The 21,337-nt window shown below is 51.6% G+C and overlaps 1 protein-coding gene and 1 long non-coding RNA gene across 2 annotated transcripts; one reads left to right on the top strand and one right to left on the bottom strand.

The window, feature by feature from the left end:
- Positions 1 to 619: 619 nt before the first annotated feature.
- On the bottom strand, positions 620 to 12,820 carry PHGDH (phosphoglycerate dehydrogenase). The gene is made up of 12 exons (XM_082226666.1): positions 12,642 to 12,820; positions 8,960 to 9,111; positions 7,562 to 7,627; positions 6,827 to 6,881; positions 6,615 to 6,713; positions 6,302 to 6,434; positions 5,464 to 5,612; positions 4,529 to 4,681; positions 3,849 to 3,981; positions 2,143 to 2,270; positions 1,512 to 1,734; positions 620 to 848 (listed from the first exon to the last, which is right to left on the bottom strand). The coding sequence occupies exons 1-12, from the start codon at positions 12,780 to 12,782 to the stop codon at positions 700 to 702; spliced, it is 1,581 nt and encodes a 526-aa protein (XP_082082792.1). The 5' UTR covers positions 12,783 to 12,820; the 3' UTR covers positions 620 to 699.
- A 105-nt stretch (positions 12,821 to 12,925) lies between these two features.
- LOC309535231 lies at positions 12,926 to 16,266 on the top strand. Its single transcript, XR_014221143.1, has 3 exons — positions 12,926 to 13,070; positions 13,111 to 13,438; positions 14,313 to 16,266. It is a non-coding gene; the product is annotated as an uncharacterized lncRNA (long non-coding RNA).
- The last annotated feature ends 5,071 nt before the right edge of the window (positions 16,267 to 21,337 follow it).

The following is a 21,337-nucleotide window of genomic DNA, read 5'->3' as shown; positions in this document are numbered from 1 at the left end:
TTGTGACTTCCATCAAAAGAGATCCTGGCACATGCAGAAATCTTACATCTATGGTAATTTCTTTGTAGTCTCAAAGGCAGTTTTCACTTCATCCTGTTCTAAATAAGATTTGACTTTTTGTACTCTTCTGGAGCATTTGCAGAGGCTGATGAAGAATAATTCCCAACTTTGGAAACGTGATTGGATAGCTCAGTTGGTTAGTGTGTGGTGCTGATGGCGCCAAGGTTGCAGGTTTGATCCCCGTCTGGGACAGCTGCCTATTCCTGCCTTGCAGGGGGTTGGACTGGATGACCCTCAGGGTCCCTTCCAACTCTATGATTCTATGATAAATCCCTGTGATAAAAAATATGCCAGCCACAGGAGGTAGCTCTTCTGCAGCCTGCCTCAGTGCTCTGCTTTCCTTTGGACCCCCTCAGCGAGGCCGAAAGAGGGGTCTTCTCACCTGGGTAGTCCACACACATTGCCCAGGCCTGTGCTCTGGAGAGGTCACTTCAGGGCTGCTAATGCAGAGGTTTGACTTCACCCCTGGAGGTGCACTCCATTGTCTCTCAAGACAGACCGATATCAACAAAAATGTTACCCCTCGGCTCTTGTAGCTCAAGGATGCACTGGACAGCAGTTTTTGCAAATTCTTTTTATTGGAATGTGCAACATTTAATTAAGGAAACTTGCTGGCCCTGCCAGGTTTTGAACCACAGCTTAAAGGGCAACCTGAACAGCTTCTGTCACGTGTCGCTTCAGCTCCTGGAGGTTTTGTAGGGCAGAAGACACACTCAGGACGTTCCATGCCTGCCCAGCCACGGTGCCAGAACGGTGGTATGACAACAGCTCTGCCTTCCCCAGCAGCCCTGCAAACAAAACAACATTGAGTCCATGCATCCTAGGAGACAAATATAGTGAGATCAGACTGCTCTGTTTGGCTAAAATGGCTTCTATTGGGGGAGGAATAAGATCTAACAAAACATTGGGGCTGCAGATAATGGGACACAGTCATGGCCGCATGCTGGGTAAGAGAAGTTTTGCGCCCCTTAAGGAGTGCCCAGGTGTGGCCATCTTCCTGAGGAAGCCTGGGGGCGGCACAAACCTCTCCCTGGCAAAGAGAGGCCACTTCTTCCCTTACCTGTCTACAGCTGCTCTCTGCACCTGCCCTTCCCTGCATCTGTTCCCCACCCTTGAGGTTTTCCTTGCTGGTGTCTTCACCCAACCATCCCCAGAGGTTTCCCATTTCCTGTTCATCCCACCCAGGATCCCTGCCCCCTCCTCTTCACCCCAATCCTTCCTCATCCGTGGGGCGTTAGAACCCTCAGGCATTGGCACACGTCCTTCCAGGGTTGGAGCAGCAGCCCCTGGGCAGGGTGGCTGGCAGGAGAGGGGCAATGCCAGGCCTGACAAGCTCCGTCCCAGTAAAGCACTCTTCTGTTACCCGGCCCCGGAGAGTGAGAGACAAGGGTTTCCCCGTGCCAAGTGTTAGATTAGGGAGCTCTGGCAGGGAAGAGGAGGCCTCTCCTTACCAAGGACGGTTGGCAACAGGCTGGCCTCAGAGGTCTTGGCTCTGTAAAACAGCAGAGTGCCGGAGAGGGGAACATGCTGCTTGAAGACGGCTCCGCTGAGTTCATGCAGGACAGGAGTGCTGCCTTCCACAGACCCAACTAAGACATAGGGTGACTCTTGTGCAGAAAGTTGCAGCAGGGCCTCGTCACTGCCCAGGGCTCTGCCACTGTGGGCTGTGGTGATCTGCAGGGGGAAATGGCAAGAGAGATGCAGAGCCTATTCATTGCAGAGGAGATCTGCTTCCAGGTTCCCTCTTTGGGGAACGCGAGGCGAGCTCAGCTCTTGCCCATCATGGAGCAAGAGAGAGAGGCGGGGAACAGCAAGGCCCCTGCTGAGAGGGCAAGTCTAAAATCTGCTCAATGGGCAGAAATTCAGTATGTGAAACTGAGCCACATATCTGTGCTGAGGAAGCTGCACCAGTTGAGTTGCTGACTGTTTTGCAGCTGCAAAGATAAAAACCATGTCTGGGGGGGGGGGAGACGCCACCCTCTCCTGAGCAGACCAAAGGAAAGGCTCAAAGACCCCACTGCTAAGTCGAGGCTCCCCAAGGAGCCGCCCTAGGGACCTGTCAGCGGAGGGCACCAGACGTACCTTCAGCCCAGATTCCTGTGCCAGGAGAAGCCCATTGACAAGGTTTGCGCCCTTCTGCACAGTTCCCTTGAGGAGGCCGATGGCCACGGCAGGGCTCAGGTAGCTGCCCGCCTTCTGCAAGGTTGCGCCTAGTGAGTGTGACAGGCATGGTCAATTAATTTTAAAAGTGTCCTGCGTGTTTCCTGTCCTGTCCTCACCCTGCAACCAGAAGACGAGTCAATGAAGAGACCGGACCATCTGATCAAGGGCTGTGCCAGAACCAGACACCCCAATCAGCAGGACCCTGGGGCCTGACTTGCTTCTTGGCAGTATCTGTGAAAAGCAACACTGGGGCTGCTGCCTCCTCGTGTGCAAGCCTCTCACTAGCTCCCCTCCAGTGGGAATCACAAGACAAAAGCCGCTGGGTGGGCTAACAGCCCCCCAACCCCTTTCCCTTTGCACAGGCCCCATACTGGCACCTTAAATCGCAGCGGGAAAGGTTCAGTTGCTCAGCCATCAGGCTGCTGTTAAAGGGTCAGCATCAGGGCCCACAAGCCCACAAGCCTCACTGCAGCTGCAGCAACACATCAAGATCCCATTGCTTCTCCTCAACTGCAACACTGCAGCAACGGAGCACATTCTCATCTCTTCTGTGTGTTCATTAGTACCACCCAGGACAGACTGCTACCGGTTAGCGGCTCATGTTTCCTTAGCAGCAAGAGCAGAGGGGGACGCAGGCAGTTAGGGGCAGGCCTCTCCCCACCAAGACCTTGTGGACTTGGCAGAAGAGCAGGGAGGAGGGAGAAGAGCAAGCACACGCCCAAGGCAGCAGGGCCTGCGATAGGCAAGTTGCAGGAGGACGAAGCAGCACGGCGAGGAGGCAGAAAGGCCAGAGGAGGAGACAAAGGAGAAGCTTTCAAGAGGGCTGCAGAACAACTGATAGAGCATGGGGGGGGGATCTGAGCCCCCCCCCCCGAGGCTGGGCCTACAGCTCCCAGGACCCGTGCCGGCCGTGGGCCGCGTTGGCGTGGAGTTGGGAGTCCAACCAGAGCGAGGTTTCCCCAGCCTTGTGGTAGCTAAATAAGCAGGGCTCTCTGTCTTCTGCACCAGCACGTAAAGGAGGACCCGATGCAGGATTCAGCTCCCTGAGAACCTTGGATGTTCCTACATATAGAAAAACAAAGTAAAAAAATTCCTTCCAGTAGCACCTTAAAGACCAACTAAGTTAGTTCTTGGTATGAGCTTTCGTGTGCATGCACACTTCTTCAGATACACTGAAACAGAAGTTGCCAGATCCTTCTATATAGTGAGAAGGTGGGGAGGGGTATTACTCAGAAGGGTGGTGGGAATGGGAGATTGGCAGATAGCTGAGATTGGCAGATAGTTGGTCTTTAAGGTGCTACAGGAAGGAATTTTTTTATTTTGACTATGGCAGACCAACACGGCTACCTATCTGTAATAGAAAAACAAGTTTGCACTCATCATGGTTGCAGCAATTGCCTTAGAAGTAAATGGTTCATGAGTGGCAAAACTCATTGATATGGGTTGCAAAATTCAACTGTTTTTCACACAGAATAAAGAAGGGGTTTTAAAGCACAAGAACACAGAACCCTGCACTAAGGAGAGGTGAGAGAGCAAAGGCAGAGGGGTAAATCGACTTAGGCATTTAAAAAATAAAACCCGACAGGCTCTCCAGCCCAGTGCTGCTCCTGGATCTCTCCTCTCACCGTGAGTGACAACCTGAACGCCTCCATTCACTGGGTGGCTCAGTGCTTGCAGCACAGTCCCCAGGGCCCTGGCCAGGGCAATCCATGGTTTGGTATGAGGTGCGTATGCACTGTGGAGAGCTTGACCATTGACCTGAGGGAAAGAAAAAACCTCTGCTCCATTTCTCCTGCTTGTACTGCTTGGGATCCAAGCCCCAATGACAACACTTTTAATGAAGGGCAGTGGTTCTCCTTCTGCCTCCCTGCAAACCTACCCAGGCATCCATCCAAAGACCTTGCCTGGGCACACTTCTACTGTTGCTATCATTTGCTAAGCAGTGATATTGGCAGTTGAAGAGTGCAAATGCTGAGCTTGCTGGGTCAAAGCGGGACACTTGCTTTGCAAAGAAGTTGAGCCAGACTGCCACGTGACACTTTGCAAGTCTGCCAAGTTGCACTGCAGAACATTTTGCTTTATCTAACAAGCTTGTCTTTAAACAAGCGTTGAGAAAACCAACATGCTCATGCTTTGCAGAACAGCTATTTTGCATCTTAAATTGCTAAAAAGCTCAAATTTTAGAAAACAAAACAAAAAAGAACAAAAAACCCCAAAATAAACCACAGATTTGAACTAAAAACCATTTTTAAGATTAATTTTATAAATTGAAAAACAAGAAGAACAACTGAAGAGAAGGACTCACGGCGCCAACCAGTGCCCTGCCCTGGGCCCAGTCCACTATTTGCACTGCAATCTCCCTGCCACAGCGACTCTGAGCTTCTCTGGTGCTGGCACCCAAGTGGGGGCAGCAGATGACATTGGGGTGGTTTACCAAGGCCTTGTTCGTGGGTGGCTCCTGGAGGGGGAAGAAGAAGAGCCGAGTCGGTTACTAAGACCTGCCTTGTAGCCACAAAGCATTTCGTACGGCTCCCTTGTCCAAGCTGATCTCTCACGGACGGCCAGTGAAGGGGAACGTTGGGAGATTCAGGACAGACAAAAGGAAGTCCTTAACACAGCGCAGAGTTAAACTACGGCAATCGCTCCCACAGGAGACAGTGGTGGCCACCAATATGGAGGACTTTGGAAGAGGACGAGGCAAATTCCTGGAGGAGAGTAGCTCTCAAGGGCTACCAGCCACAAGGCAGCCATTCTACTGAAGGCCAACGGCTGGCAACCACGGGAGCGGAGGGGTCTCTTGCACTCCTCTTCTGCTGGCTGGCTTCCCACAGTCCTATGGCTGGCCCCTGTGAGAACAGGACGCTGGGCAAGATGAGCCCCAGGCCGGATCCAGCAGCCGCGCTCTTCTGTTCTCACACCCTCAAGCCCAAGGCTGCAAAGATAGCCATCTTCTCTGGGAACCAAGGGAGGAGTCCTGGAGCCCATTCAGCAAAGTCCTGGCAAGGCTCAGGCGCTCACTCCAAAGGCTTCCCCCACCAGTGCGGCTGGTCTGTGCCAGGGGAGCAGAAGGGCTGTCTGCTCTAAGGCAAGGCACTGGACGAGACCCTCTTGCCACAGGCTGGCATTCCAACAACCACACCAAAGCAAGAAGGGCTCGTGTGCAGCCTGAGGCGTTGAAAGAGATCCTGATGGCAACCCAAGGAAAGCCAGGGAATGAAATCCAATGCCCAAGCCCCTCACCTCTGTGAAGACATCTAGGGCTGCTCCCCCACACTGGCCAGACTGCAGGGCCCGCAAAAGGGCACCCTCATCCACAATGCCTCCTCGGGCGCAATTGATCACCTGGACCCCACGCCGGCACCGAGCAAAGGTGGCGTCATTCAGGAGCCCTGGAAAGGAGGCAGCCGTCAAAACACAGGTGGGAGCAGCTCCCACGCCACTCCAGCCACAGCCAGCTTTCCTGAGGAGGGGGAGGGCAAAGCGAGCCCACCATCCCCTGGGCTGCTTTTGGGCTGCGCGTCTATGATTACCACACCCCCAAATGTAGATGGGTGCCATCCTGGAAATCAAGCTTTCAGTTTCATAAAGAAGGAAGCAGTTTTCTAATCCTAAAGTTGAAAAATTTGAAAAATGCATAGAGTGCCAGGAGAAGTTTCTGACGCTTTCCTGCATATTAACTCTTTGCTTCTCTGCATGCGTAACAGAAACAGAATTATGAAAAACAAGCCATCAGGCAAACATCATTATTATTATGGCAGCAACAATACAGCTTTTCCCCTGCTGCCTTTCTGCCCCAGCTGTATGTCTCCCACGGACTTTTCTTTCTGGCAGCACCCTTCCTCCCTCACATCCATGATCCACCTTCTGCACTCCCATGCGAAGGCTGGGCTGCCTCTGCTGCTTCAGCCAACTTCCCACGCCCAAGCAAGTTGTGGGGGCTCCTCAGTCCCCCCCCCCCAGTCCTGCTGCCCCATTCGTGGTGGAACCAGGCAGCTTCCCAGTGGAGCACTCTGCAGGCACACAAGCAGCCCAGGACCCTGCAGGATCACCTCTGGCAGTCCCCAGGGACACCCCTTACCTGTGGTGGAAGGCAGCAGAGGGGTGTGGACGGTGATGAAATCACACAGCGGCCAGACTTGTTCCAAAGGCAGCTGCTCAACTCCAAAAGCAGCAGATTCCTCGGGAGTGATGATGGGGTCGTAGCCTATGGTCTGAAGGCCAAGGCGGAGAGAGACCGAGAGCTCTTTAAGGTCGCTGAGATTCCCCACCCCATCTCAACACCCCCAGCATGGAAGAGAGGCACAGGGCCTCTTGAGAAGGCAACGGATCAGGGCCGCAGGATGTGCCTCCTCCAGACCACAAGTGGTCCCCCTCTATAAGGGCATTCTTACCTTCATGCCAAAGGACTGCATCCGGACAGCCACTTCTCGTCCAATCCTGCCTAGGCCAAGAATGCCCAGTGTCTTCCCCTGAAGCTCCATCCCCATGAACTAAGGCAAAAGGCACACCTCCATGTGAGAAGATGGCAGGCCTTGCCTGCGCAGCGTCCTTCCTGCGCCCCAGCAGTGCAGCGGGAGATGGAGACCCCAACCCAGCCTCCTACCTTCTTTCGATCCCATTTCCCTTCCTTCATTGAAGCTGCAGCTTGTGGGATTTGCCTGAAATGAAAGACTCCAGCTTAGCAGGTTCCAACAAGGGCCCAAGCCACAGCAGAGGAGCCATCTGCACGTCTTCTTCTCTTGGACATGTTGGTGCGGAAGATTTAAGATTGTTTTGGTTGTGGGGGAAGCTCATTTTCCCAAAGGTAGGAATGGCCTGTGTCCAAAAGAGACACAGCTATGGAAATTTTCACAAGTGTGTTTGTGTTTTGTTTGTGTAACAAAACCTAACAGCTACTTCTTATGAGGCAAAGGAACTGCAGGAGGAGTTCAAACCCTTCAAACCCTCTACATTTGGAGTAGAACAGTGGCAGGGAATGGCTTCACCCCTTCCCTATTCTTCTAGAATCCACCTCCCAAAAACATCCCCTTTCCCAAACAGGGTTTCAGACGTGTATGCGAGGACCCCTTTCTGCATGGGAACGTGTAGCTTGAAGAGATGGGTTTCAGCAGAAAAATAACAGGAGGGAAGGGTGAGGCACCCCTCCAAAGCTGCTTTTCTGTGACAAGAAGGGGGATGCCCTAGTTCTATGGAGTATGGCTGCACAGATAGTGTGCAGCTCCATGTGAAACATGTCGTTGGGGGGAGCTACAGGTTCTTCTCAAGCCCAAAGAGATGAGTGCGGTGCAGCTGGTGCTTCTGGAAGGCCCTGTTCTCTTCCCAGAGCCCCATCACCTACCTTGCCAGGCTCATGACCATGCCACACGTCAGCTCAGCCGCACTGAGGCTGTTGCCAGTCGGTGTGCTGAGGAGCAAAACAAAAGCAGAGGAAGTTGGGTGGAGCCCCTGGCAAAAAGCTTCAAGGCCCCCCAACTCTTCCACAATGAGAGCTGTGAACTCTGTGCCTGTTGTTCTTCAGAGACAGCAAATACTCCCTGGCATCCCTCTTGTGTAGACCTTTAGGGCTCACCCACACCTGCCCACCAAGGCACAGGTCAGTACTCAAAAGCTCCGGGTCTGAGCACACACACCCCACTCCCTGTGGACCCACGAGACAACTTTCCTCCCAAGTTCTGCTTGTACAAATTTGGGCAAAGCTAGCAAGGCATCTAAATCCCACCAAAGGAGCAAGATGTGTTATCACCTGGAATATTCCTCACAGGCAGAATAATACTTTGCTCCCTCTCCTCCTGTGGTGCAGTTCGGAGGAAGAAGCTGTTGCTTTAATTTTCAGTAAACTGCAATTACCCAATATAGCTGAACTGAGAAATATGATTAGTGTTAACTGTGGTTAAGGGAGACAAGTACAGCTCGCCCTCCCCCCTTGCCATGCCAAGGATCATTCAAAGTTACATGGCACTAGGGAGCACAGCTCAACCACAGGGGGAAATCCCTGTCCCTGGGACTGAATGTTTTGGCAGAGAGCCCAGCTCCAAACAAGCTGGAATGTTTGCAGAAGAGGGCAACCAAGATGATCAAGGGACTGGAAACCAAGCCATATCAGGAACGCTTGAGGGAGGTGGGTCTGTTTAGCCTGGAGGAGACTAAGAGGACACAGGGTAGCCATCTCCAAATATCTAAAGGGCTGTCACATGGAAGATTAAACAAGCTTGTTTTCTGGTACTCCTTGGCAGTGGTGCCTGCTCTGTGGAGCACCCTTCTATCAGATGTCAGAGATTAACAATTATATGACTTTCCGAAGACATCTGAAGGCAGCCCTGTATTGGGAAGTTTTTAATGTTTGATGTTTCACTGTGTTTTTTATATGATGATGGAAGCTATCTAGACTAGCTGGGGCAACCCAGTCATAGGGGTGAGGTATAAGTATTATTATTATTATTATTAGTTCAACGGTGGAACAGACACCCTCAGGAGGCGGTGGACTCCCCTTCCTTGGAGTGTCACAGGCTGCTTCGTGAGATTCCCGCATTGCAGAGAGTTGGACTAGATGACCCTTCAAACCCTACAAATTTACGATTCTATGAACTACGTTGTGCGTGTGTGACTATGTGGGGGGGGGATACCTTGGGGGGTCTTGAACTAATAGGTTGTTGGCCTCCACCTTCTTTGGACACCCTTCCTGCCAGGCTTCCTCTGATCTTGTGACACCCCTGCGCCCATGTGAGAAGTGGCTTACTTCATGACCAGGATTCCTTTCCTCGTAGCGGCATCGACATCCACATTGTCCACGCCAGTCCCGGCTCTACCAATGACCTGCAGCTTCTCAGCAGCATTGATGACCTCTGCAGTCACTTTGGTGGCAGATCGCACAATGAGCCCATCGCAGTCCTAAAGAAATCACAGCAGGAGTGAGCAAAGGGCTGCCTGAAGAACCGGAAGCCAGCAGGGAGGCTGGCGGAGGAACAGGGCTTAAAAAATTGAAACCATTGGCCAAGGCAACAAATATTTTGCACCAATAGCCAAGTTCTCTAAGGTGCATGAATGACGTATTACGGTATGCAAATTCAGAAATTTGAATGCCATGCTTTAATTTATGCAAACGTAGCTACTAGGGTGGGACTATTATCTGGGGGTTTGACTCTGAAATGTCTGAAGGCCAAGGGAGGCAGGATTAGACCACGCTAGGTGCAGAACTGAGGTAAATAATGGCTCTTGATAGGTACATCTGTGGATATAATATGCCAGCAGTTCCTCAGCTCAGTCTCCAGCCACACAGCCCCTTGTGAGAGAGAGAATGGGAAGAGACGCACAGAAGTGTTACCAGGGTTGCGCTACTAGCAAAGAGTCAGCAAAAGTCAAGTTGGGCACTATGGCACCATGGGCACAAAATCTCCCAAAGAAGTCCCACCTTTAGGTAACAGTAGCAGGCCATCTGCTTCCAGTTCTGGGATCTCTCTCCTGCAGTAGACTGGGGGAAGGAGCTGTTCTACCATGACCAGGTGAGGCCTGGCTTTGAGGGCTCCAAGCCAAGTGGCTACCCCAGCATCTGTCCCCAAATGCAGCCGAGCTAAGGCAGAAAGTCAAAAGTGCAGCCAAAATATGGCCAGAGAAACCCAAAATGCAAATCCCAGGTGCTCTGCAATGACTGTCACGCAGGCTGCATGGGATGGCTGGCCTCTGATGGCTGCCCAGATACTTCAGCAACTGGCTGCCTATCCACAGGGCTCAGCCAAGAGTCCATTGAACCAGGGTCTGTGCCCTCAGCCTGGCTCAATTCAGGGTGCTGGCTTTGATTTTGAGAGGCTTGGGCCCCTTGACAGATCGTCACGTTCACTCACAAGACCACCTGGGAGCTACTTTCAGCCACAAAGGATGGGCACAATAGTGCCACATAAGGCTGCCCATTCCACAAGGGCAGAATCTCGCCATTCAGCTGGGATGGCTTTCAGTGGCATGGAGTATAGGCAGTGTGCACAGACACACACATGTACAAATGCACTGTTGTTTGGCTTTTGCAATTTATGTTGCAAAGAAGAACATTGTCACCCTCCTCACCAGAAAAAGCTGGAATAGGGATGAGGAAGGTGTTTTCAGCCAATGTGGCTCAAGGCAGAGAGTGCTGAACGCTGACACATCAAGAGGAAAGTTAATCAAATTCTCTGCTATTAGTCTTTCAAATTCAGAGGTGTGCTGTAAAATCAGACAGGTGGAGGCAAGTTTCATTCCCGTTCCACAAGAACTGAGGCTAAACCAAGCAGATATATATTCTGCACCTTCGGCTGTTCTAAACAAGCACAAAAAACTGGGAGAGGCAGCATTTCTTTAGCGCCAGCCAGCCACATTTTAACAAAACAGCAGTTTTCCATGGTGGAATATTTTCCAGTGGTTCTCCCACAAAGCCCCTCCCTGTGAGAAATGGGAATGGGAGATTGTCTATAAATAAAGCTAAGGACCATGAAAGAGGAAAAGGCAGAGAAGCGATCAACCTGAAAACACTTTTGCCCTTCCCTAACATCTGTGGTAGGGCAACAGTGAAATATAAGGAACAAGGGGTGCAACCCTATGTGATGTTCTCCTCCAGTCCCACGGAAATGAAGGTGAGCTCCCCAAGGAAGGGGGCTTCCTGAATGAGTCCCCCCTGCAAACTTTCACTTGCTCTAAATTGGTTGAGATCTGGTATATGTAGGCATCAAAACTTATAAATATCTCAAAATAGGAAAAGAAAATGAAGGCAATGAAAAATGCAAGCATCCTAATTTCAGCATGTCTGAAGAGTTGTGTGCATGTGCTTGGATAAACTACCCGAACAATTACAATTTTTACTTTAGAGTTGTTTTGTATTTTATCCATGATGTCAAAAACTTCACACACCAAGTTTTAACTGTTCGATATCAAAATGTCTCTGCTTTTTCTTTTCTTTTTTTGAAATCATTTTTATTGATTTTACAAAATAAACTCACATTTACCACATTTAAATTTTAAAATAAAACAAGATTCTTCCAAATCTTAGGACTCCCCTCCTCCCCTCTGTGGATCCTTTACACAGTTGAACCTCGTGTTATGGATGGGATCCGTTCTGGAGGCCTGCCCATAACATGGAACTGACACAAGCCGAAGCGCCACCATCTGCGCACACGCACGGCACCATTTAGCACTTCTGTGCATGCGCGAGCAGCAAAACCCAGAAGTAGCCCATTTCTGTACTTCCGGGTTGTCGTGGGACGCAACACGAAAACACGTAACCTGGACGCAACATGAGGTATGACTGTACAGTGGTACCTCGCATTAAGAACTTAATTCGTTCTGGAGGTCCGTTCTTAACCTGAAACTGTTCTCAACCTGAAGCACCACTTTAGCTAATGGGGCCTCCTGCTGCTGCCACGCTGCCAGAGCACGATTTCTGTTCTCATCCTGAAGCAAAGTTCTTAACCTGAAGCACTATTTCTGGGTTAACGGAGTGTGTAACCTGAAGCGCATGTAACCCGAGGTACCACTGTATATCTAAATCAACTGCACATTATACTTTTTCCACATTATGGTCCTCCAAAATATCCAACAGTGTGTGTAACCTGAAGCGCATGTAACCCGAGGTGCCACTGTATATCTAAATCAACTGCACATTATACTTTTTCCACATTATGGTCCTCCAAAATATCCAAAGTCTTTGTAATGTTGCAAGAGTGACTAAAAGCTTGCCAAAGAGCTCTTTTAAGTGTGGTCTGTATTTGTCCCGTTCCCTATGGAGGTTTTCTCCTCTGTCCATCGCTTTCCCCATTCTAAAGGTCTCTTCTCCCCTGCCTGAGGGAGCTGGTGCTCTGAGCTACACCGGACTGGAGAGTTGTAGCCAGGAGGAAAGCAGGCCCACACCGGGAATGCTGAAGAAGAGATGGATTCATGCCAACTCTTCCATTTCCTGGGGTTGCCAGCCCTTGTTCTGCCTTGCCCAGCTAATGAGGGAGCAAGGCATTCTTAGCGCCTGGGGCTCCCTGTCTCAGGCTTGGAAGAGGAACTAAAAAGCCCAGCCATTTCCAGAGTTATCCAAGTGCCTTGACGGCATGTGGGTCACTGCAGAACCTTGCTTTCTTCCAATACAGGTTTGCCATATTTTGAAGAGCAAAAAAGGGGACACATTTGCCGACTTCTGCTTTTAACTAGGGATCACTAGGAGGATTCTCATTTTACATACCCATGAAAAGGAGGACGTGTCCTGCAAAAGGCGGGGCAACCCTGAGATGCTAACGTGATAAACTTCTTTCCAAACCCCTGGTCGCCCTTCTTTCCGCCTTGCCCCTTCCAGCTCCGGAGATGCTCCGGGCTGCTCGGGGACTGGGGGCTCCGCTTCCCGGGGCTGCCCTCGGACCTCCCCCGCCGCGCGCCCTGCAGGAGCGGGGCCAAGGCGCCCCTACCCCGGGGCTCACCCGGATCTCGGCCAGCAGCTCCTCGGGGCTGAGCCCGGCCTTCTCCGCCACGCCGACGCCGGCCTCGCGCAACAGCCGCGGGCACGACGGGTCCAGGCTGTCGCTGAGCAGCACCTTCCGCAGCGCGCCGCCCGACGCCATGGTCCGCTCGCCGCCGCCGGAGAAGGCGAGGCTCCGCCGCGCGCCCTAAAGACGCCTCTCGCCGCCGCCGCCCCATTGGAGCAGGCCGGCCCCGCCCCGCCGCGCCCTCCGGCCAGGGCTCGGCCTCCCTCGGCCGCCTTGCGTCGCTCCGGCTGCTGACTGTCTGATAAAGGGGGGACTCCATCAGATCGCGCCGCAGGAGCCGCGGGGTTGGCACAAAGCGCAGCTTCCTGCAGCGGACACGCCGGGCTCCCTGCAATCCGCGCGCCACGCCGGGACTCCCCGCAGGCTTTGACCCCCGAGGGGTCTCTCCGGATGTTCCCATCAGCTCCGGGCAGCTTGGCCAACGGTCGGGAGGATGGGAGTTGGAGTCCTGCAACACCTGGAGGTCTCGTGCCATAACTGGTTGCCCCTTCCTGGGTGTTCTGCTTAGAAATGCCGAACTCCTATCTGATGTGCAACCAACTTGGCCACTTGGGCTGCAAGACGGGCAGAGAATTCCTGCTTAAATATATGGTACAAACTGAGCTTGGTAAGCTGCACTCAATTTAAAATGCCTGATTGATAAGTCCCTTATCCAAGCAAACTATACTTTGCCTTCATCTGGGACCCAGGAAAAGTTGTCGGATTCTCTTCGCAACTCATAGAATCATAGAGTTGGAAGAGACCACAAGGGCCATCGAGTCCAACCCCCTGCCAAGCAGGAAACACCATCAGAGCACTCCTGACATATGGTTGTCAAGCCTCTGCTTAAAGACCTCCAAAGCAGGAGACTCCACCACACTCCTTGGCAGCAAATTCCACTGTCAAACAGCTCTTAATGTTTAGGTGGAATCTTCTTTCTTGTAGTTTGGATCCATTGCTCCGTGTCCGCTTCTCCGGAGCAGCAGAAAACAACCTTTCTCCCTCCTCTATGTGACATCCTTTTATATATTTGAACATGGCTATCATATCACCCCTTAACCTCCTCTTCTCCAGGCTAAACATGCCCAGCTCCCTTAGCCGTTCCTCATAAGGCATCGTTTCCAGGCCTTGGACCATTTTGGTTGCCCTCCTCTGGACACGTTCCAGTTTGTCAGTGTCCTTCTTGAACTGTGGTGCCCAGAACTGGACACAGTACTCCAGGTGAGGTCTGACCAGAGCAGAATTACAGTGGCACTATTACTTCCCTTGATCTAGATGCTATACTCCTATTGATGCAGCCCAGAATTGCATTGGCTTTTTTAGCTGCCGCGTCACACTGTTGGCTCATGTCAAGTTTGTGGTCAACCAAGACTCCTAGATCCTTTTCACATGTACTGCTCTCAAGACAGGTGTCCCCCATCTTGTATTTGTGCCTCTCATTTTTTTGGCCCAAGTGCAATACTTTACATTTCTCCCTGTTAAAGTTCCTCTTGTTTGTTTTGGCCCAGTTCTCTAATCTGTCAAGGTCGTTTTGAAGTGTGATCCTGTCCTCTGGGGTGTTAGCCACCCCTCCCAGTTTGGTGTCATCTGCAAATTTGATCAGGATGATCAAACTCATGGCAGAAGCTAATCCTGCAGCCGCTTCTGCTCTGTCCTGCCTGCAGGCTAGATGTCTCATTTTTGGTGCTTGTCACCGTCGCTCCAGGGCTTGGGGGAAAGCAGGCAGTCTCCCCCTCCCGCAGTTCCAGGACCCCCGTTTCCCACTCCCACCCCAGCACCCCATTTTCCAGCTGCTTGTGCACATAGTGGCCATCCTTCAAAGCCCTCTTTGTCACCCCGACCCCCGTCCTTTCCACACCCATTTTTATTTTTTACTGTTGTGATTTGCAAAATTGCAACAAGATGTCATGGTTACTCCTGCCTCCTCAGTGCAGGCTTCCACAGCATGCTCAATTTCTTGCTGCTCCAATATAAGCCAGAAGTGTTCATGCCTCGCAGAATTACCCTTTAGATTAGAAGATTTTAGGCCGTGCTATTTAGGGAGTGGTAGAAGAAACAAGAGAAATCAGGACTTGCCTCCTCCTTGCAGCCTTGACTTGCCCTTACTCTGCCCATGTGGTTCAGTTGCCCCAAAATTAATAACAACAACAACAACAACAACAACAACAATATACCCCATCCACTCTGGGCAGCTTCAAACAAAATATTAAAATACAATAATTCATCAAATATTAAAAGCTTCCCTATAAATTTATAGCTGCCTCACACAGTATAGGGTAGAAGCAGGCAAATGCTGGAATATTAAATGTGTGCTTCTACAATAACATGCAAAAGCCATCTTTGATATGAGCTCATATCTGGTTTATGCTCAGTAGAAATAAAAAGGAAGCCAAGCTTCGTTGGAGGGCCACCTCATTGCATAAAGCCAATCGTTTAGCCTTTGATAAGAAATGTTGCATAACCTTTCAGTCACAGCGGTTAATCACCTCATCATGATCAATCTCTAAGATCAAGGTCAATTTCAATATCTCCAAGCTTGAGTTTCTGCTCTGGAAGTTAATCCTATAGAGAGACACGAATAATTCTCCTGAGGCCATTTTAGTCTTGCCCAAAAGCTGGCAGGGAGAGACTGCTTAAAACAGAGAAAGTCCCACGCTGCCCTGCATACCCAGGGAAGGGAACCTCCGGCGTGAGGGCCAAATGTGGCCCATCAGGTCTCTCTGTGTGGCCCTTGGACCTCTTCGCAGGCCACACCCCTGGAGTGTTTTGGGGGGTGGGGTAGAAGGGGTCCTGGTACCCTGACATGGCCTCTTGCTTCCTGCAGGGAGGAAAGAAAGAAATGTGTGTGGAGCAACTGGCCGCCTGTATCAAAGGAAACCTTTCTAGTCCTTGCTGGAGCCAGTTTTGTCTCTGCCCAGCCCTGCACACTGTGGGAAGTTTGCCCAGATGGGAACAGAGCCCTTGGACTGAAAAAGCCTCCCCATCCCCACCCCAAAAATGATTAAGGAAGGCAGTAATGAGCAATGGATTCCTGCTGTCCATCACACACGGTCGCCCCTTTCTCACGTCTCATGGGTTGGCCCCAGACAAGCCTCCCAGGCTAGAGAGTCCCTGGTAGTCCGTGGTGCCTGTCCAGAAGCCCAGGTCCCTATGGCAGAAGTGCTGAGCCTGAAAAGCTAGCTGCCCCCACGCTAAGTGGGTGAACTGGTGGACTTTAGTGGAGAAGGAAACTTACTGTTGTGGCTCCCACTTGATGGAGAACTCAAACTCAGGTCCGGGTTTCTACCCAAATCATTAATGCTCAGATGGCTGCAAGACATGCGCAAGACGCAGCTCAAAGGCTGCACAAGGAAAAGCATTGCTGCTCATTTGACCAAAGCTGGTAGGTGTTGATAGTTAGCAGACCGGGCAACAGGCAGCCTTATCTTTCTAGCTTACAGGATGGCAGCTTATCTATTATAAGTAATGCACAGGTATTTACTATAAGTTTTGAGAAAGCCATGTTGATTCATGCAGTCTTCTATAAAAGGAATTTTTAAAATCTTTTTGTACAATTGTGCAAGATCTGTAATAAAAACAAATGGTGACTGTGTAATGCTGTGAGTCGAGCATATATGTTTGCCCAGCTTCCATCAAGAGAATTCATCTCTCCTTGTCTCTCCAGCTGATACTTCAGCTTCAGCATAAAGTGCCCAGGGGTCTCATCATGTTCCTGAGGGGCAGAGAAAGGGATTCAAATCAGTCCTGAGCCTCTTACTGTTTTTTCTTTTTCCAAGGCTCCAAGTCTGTGTACACATTGCTGACTTAAACACAGCCAGCTCATTCTTTTTCTCAGTTCAGATTGCAGTTGGTTTGCGGGAAACACATCAAAATGCAGTATTTCATAAGAAATGACAGGATAGATGGGGATTTCAGCCCAAGAGTCTCCTGCAATATTGGAGAGGTTGGGGGGACAGCAAGAGTCAGTAAGTGGGGATTTCCTGCTGCAGGGAAGCTCTTGGCTTGTCTCTTCTTGCTGCTAGTCAAAATAAAAAAATTCCTTCCTGTAATAATAATAATAATAATAATAAATTTTATTTATATCCCGCCCTCCCCAGCCGAAGCCGGGCTCAGGGCGGCTAACAACAATAAAACAGTACAAAAGTACAACATAAACAACATTCTAAAATCATTCATTATAAAAATTAATTAATTCAAGCCACTAGCAACCATTGGGCCAGAGCTCTGCGAAGATTGCCGAGGGAGTGAGTCAGGCTGTGCCCTGGCCAAAGGCCTGGTGGAACAGCTCTGTCTTGCAGGCCCTGCGGAAGGATGTCAAGTCCCGCAGGGCCCTGGTCTCTTGTGACAGAGTGTTCCACCAGATCGGAGCCACAGCCGAAAAAGCCCTGGCTCTAGTTGAGGCCAGCCTAACTTCTCTGTGGCCTGGGACCTTCAAGATGTTTTTATTTGAAGACCGTAGGTTTCTCTGTGGGGCATACCAGGAGAGGCGGTCCCGTAGGTACGAGGGTCCTAGGCCATATAGGGCTTTAAAGGTTAAAACCAGCACCTTAAACCTGATCCTGTACTCCACCGGGAGCCAGTACAGCTGGTATAGCACCGGGTGAATGTGATCTCGCAGCGAAGACCCCATAAGGAGTCTCGCCGCGGCATTCTGCACCCGCTGGAGTTTCTGGGTCAGTCTCAAGGGCAGCCCCACGTAGAGCGAGTTACAATAATCCAGTCTGGAGGTGACCGTCGCATGGATCACAGTGGCTAGGTCAGGGCGAGAGAGGTAAGGAGCCAACTGCTTAGCTTGGCGGAGATGGAAAAATGCCGCCTTTGTTATAGCTGCAATCTGCGCCTCCATGGTAAGGGAGGTATCGAAGATTACACCCAAACTCTTAACGGACGGTGCTGGCACTAATTGCGCCCCCGCAAGAGATGGGAGTTGCCCCCCCAATCCCATATCGCCCCGTCCCAGCCACAGGACCTCTGTCTTCGAAGGATTTAACTTCAACCGGTTCCCACGTAACCATCCAGCCACAGCTTCCAAACATCTGGTCAGTGTGTCTGGGGCCGAGTCAGGATGGCCATCCATCAACAGATAGAGTTGGGTGTCATCGGCATACTGATGGCAACCCAGCCCAAAACTCCGGACAAGCTGGGCGAGGGGGCGCATAAAGATGTTAAAAAGCATCGGGGAAAGAATCGCACCCTGAGGCACTCCACACACCAAGGAGTGGCGCGATGACAATTCCCCCCCAAGCGCCACCCTCTGTCCCCGACCGGAGAGAAACGAGCGCAGCCATTGAAGGACTGTGCCCTGGATCCCCACGTCGGCAAGGCGGTGGTCCAGGAGTTCGTGATTGACTATGTCGAAGACTGCTGACAGGTCTAGAAGAATCAGCAGCCCCGACCCGCCTCGATCCAGCTGCCTGCGGAGATCATCTGTTAGGGCGACCAGAGCCGTCTCGGTCTCATGACCAGCGCGGAAGCCGGACTGGGATGGATCCAGAGCCGATGTTTCATCCAGAAACCTACCAAGCTGTTCAGCAACCGCTCTCTCAATCACCTTACCCAGGAACGGAAGATTCGAGACCGGGCGGTAATTGGATAGAACTGAGGGATCTAATGATGTTTTCTTTAAGAGCGGACGCACCACTGCCTCCTTCAGTTCCCCTGGGAATATCCCAGTGCCAAGGGACAAATTGATGATATCACCCAGGGGGGCCCGCACCTCGTCTGGACACGCTCTAATCAGCCAGGACGGGCACGGGTCAAGAGGACAAGTGGTGGGCTTTCCAGCTCGGAGGAGTCTGTCCACATCGGCTGGGGATATCTGGTCGAAGTGGTCCAATACTGGACCCGAGGACAGTCGAGGGGCCTCCAGTTCCTTTATCGTATCCAAATTAGCAGGGAGGTCATGGCGGAGCGACAAGACCTTCTCCGCAAAAAAGCTCGCAAATGCCTCACAGCCGTGTGTCAATTTGTTATTTAAATTTGGCTGTCCCTCAAGGGACGTTAAAGACCTGATTATGCTAAATAATTGCGCTGGGCGAGAGCTAGCGGATGCAATGGAGGCCGAGAAGTATGACTTCTTAGCAGCCTTCACCGCCATCTCGTAGGTTTTCATAAAAGCCCTATAAGATGTTCTTGAGGCTCCGTCACGGGCACCCCGCCATACTCGCTCTAGCCGTCTGAGGTCCCGCTTCATTTTCCGGAGCTCCTCGGTAAACCAGGGAGCCCGGTTTCTGCGGGGTCGCAGAGGGCGCTTAGGTGCGATCTCATCGATGGCTGCCAGGAGCTGGGTATTCCAGCCCTCAACAAGCTCAGTCAATGAGTCGCCAGGGGGAGCAAGGTCCCGCAAGGCTTGGCGGAATCTCTCAGGGTCCATCAGCCTCTGCGGGCGAGCCCAAATTGGCTCGCCACCTAAGCAGGGTGGGGGTGGAAAGTCAATCCTGGCTTTCAGAGCGTAGTGATCAGACCATGGCACCTTCATCGAAGGAGACATGATCACATCTATACCGACGCCAAAGATCAAATCCAGCGTGTGGCCTGCTTGATGTGTGGGGCCCGAAACAAACTGGGAGAGCCCTAGTGTCGCCATGGAAGACACCAGGTCCAGAGCCTGTGAGGAGGGAGTGGCATCAGCATGGATGTTGAAGTCCCCCAATACCAATAGGTTAGGGAACTCCAAGGCCCAGCCAGCCACCGCCTCCAGCAGGCCTGACAGGGTGGCTGCTGGTGCGCTAGGTGGCCGGTACACCAGCCAGACAGCCAAGCTCTCCTCGGAGCCCCACACTAGGCCAACACATTCGATGCCGGGGATCGATGGCGATGGTAGAGCCCTGAAAGGACAATCTTCCCGGATTAATAATGCCACCCCTCCCCCCCGGCCCACAGTCCGCGACTGGTGGAGGACAGAGAAACCCGGGGGCGCCATCTCTTGTAAGGTAACTGTTGCCCCTTCGCACACCCAGGTCTCCGTCACACAAGCCAGGTCGACCCCCTGCGAGATAAAGAAATCTCTCAGGGTGGCGGTTTTATTGCCTATAGACCTGGCATTGCACAGCACCAGTGACGGAGGTGAGTAATCCTTGCTCACCCTACCCTCGTCCCTCGGGATGGGGCGCAGATTGGAAAGGGTACGAGCGTATCCATATCTCGATCCCCTTCGCCTGTAACATCTGCCCCCACCGCCATACCTCCCTCGCCCCTCCACGGTAGCAATCCCAGGCCTCATAGTGGCCTCCATTGATGGCAATTAATGTTATTCTTTCGCAGCCTAGAACAATAAAACCTTAAAACAATAAAAACAAAAAACAAAAACAACCCAGAAAACAATAAAACAATACAAGCAAAAACTGCAAAAATTACAAATTCATCAAAATCTAACAAATTCCCCAGCCCACCCAAACATCCATCCCACCCCCATATATAGAATCGAAAGGGAAAGGGAAATATTAAAAAACAAAAACAAAACAGAACATGTTAAAAAGAGCTCTGCACTCCTCCGGGTCCTCCTGGGCAGTAGCAGCATCAATGGCAACAACCATCCTTGGGAGCCCCCACCCTGGGCCAAATAGTAAGTGGCAGGAGCAGTCCTTGTGAGGCCCCAGGCCCCGCCCCAAGCCAGATGGTAAGTGGCAAGAAGGAGCAGGGCCCTCAGGCACTCACACAGGGGAGTCTTCCTGGGCAGCAGAGCAGTCCTTGTGAGGCCCCAGGCCCCACCCCAAGCCAGATGGTAAGTGGCAAGAAGGAGCAGGGCCCTCAGGCACTCACCACAGGGGAGTCTTCCTGGGCAGCAGAGCAGTCCTTGTGAGGCCCCAGGCCCCGCCCCAAGCCAGATGGTAAGTGGCAAGAGCAGGGCCCTCAGGCACTCACCACAGGGGAGTAGCACCTTAAAGACCAACTCTTCTTGCTGCTGTTTCACCAAAGCTCAATGCTGCAGGGCTTTCTCTTGATCTCAGACTTGGACCCATTTATTCTTTCCCATAGAGACTCCTGTTCTATTTTCTGTGATAGATTTGCTGGCGGACCATGTTGGGAACTGAACCGAAGAATGAATTGCTGTGAAAGTGTCGCCTGAGTGGTTATGGGGGCACGTCAGTTGAATACAATAAGCTTAGGCACATCTAACTTGTGCACATTCAGTTTTACATGCCTGGCAAAAGAATTAAACAGAGGACAAGCATCCAGGGAAAAAGACTTTGGCCTGCCTATGTGCCCTTGAGCCCAGTGTGTGTTTTGACTTTAGGTGTGATGCAGTTTTGACTTTAGGTGTGATTCCCTAGAACGTGACCCCCCCCATCAGTTGTGGGCTCATTGTGCTGCAGCTGCAGAGCCCGAGTTCTGCCAGATTCTCAGAGGAAGGGAGATGAAAGACTGGTACAATAAGACCCAGAGGCATTGAGAGCATTGCAGCAGATGCAAAGCATATAAACAAGGAACGACATTTTGCATGGGCAGGAGTAGCAGTGCTGCTCACTGAGTTTCAAAGCATTCAGCCTAAAGAGAAGTAACTGCCAGTGCAGGCCCTGGGAAAGTGAGGGCTCTCCGCCTTTTTAGAAATGCTGTGTAAGGGCAATCTGGCATGTTCTGTTCCTCGGGGGAAGGATCACTGCTGCTCTGCAAACATTGGCAGCTGCTCCAGATGAACATGATGACGACAG

Source organism: Podarcis vaucheri (assembly GCF_965113315.1).
Source record: "Podarcis vaucheri genome assembly, chromosome: 6".
Taxonomy (NCBI): Eukaryota; Metazoa; Chordata; class Lepidosauria; order Squamata; family Lacertidae; genus Podarcis; species Podarcis vaucheri.
This window is presented reverse-complemented; position numbering and strand designations above follow the sequence as displayed.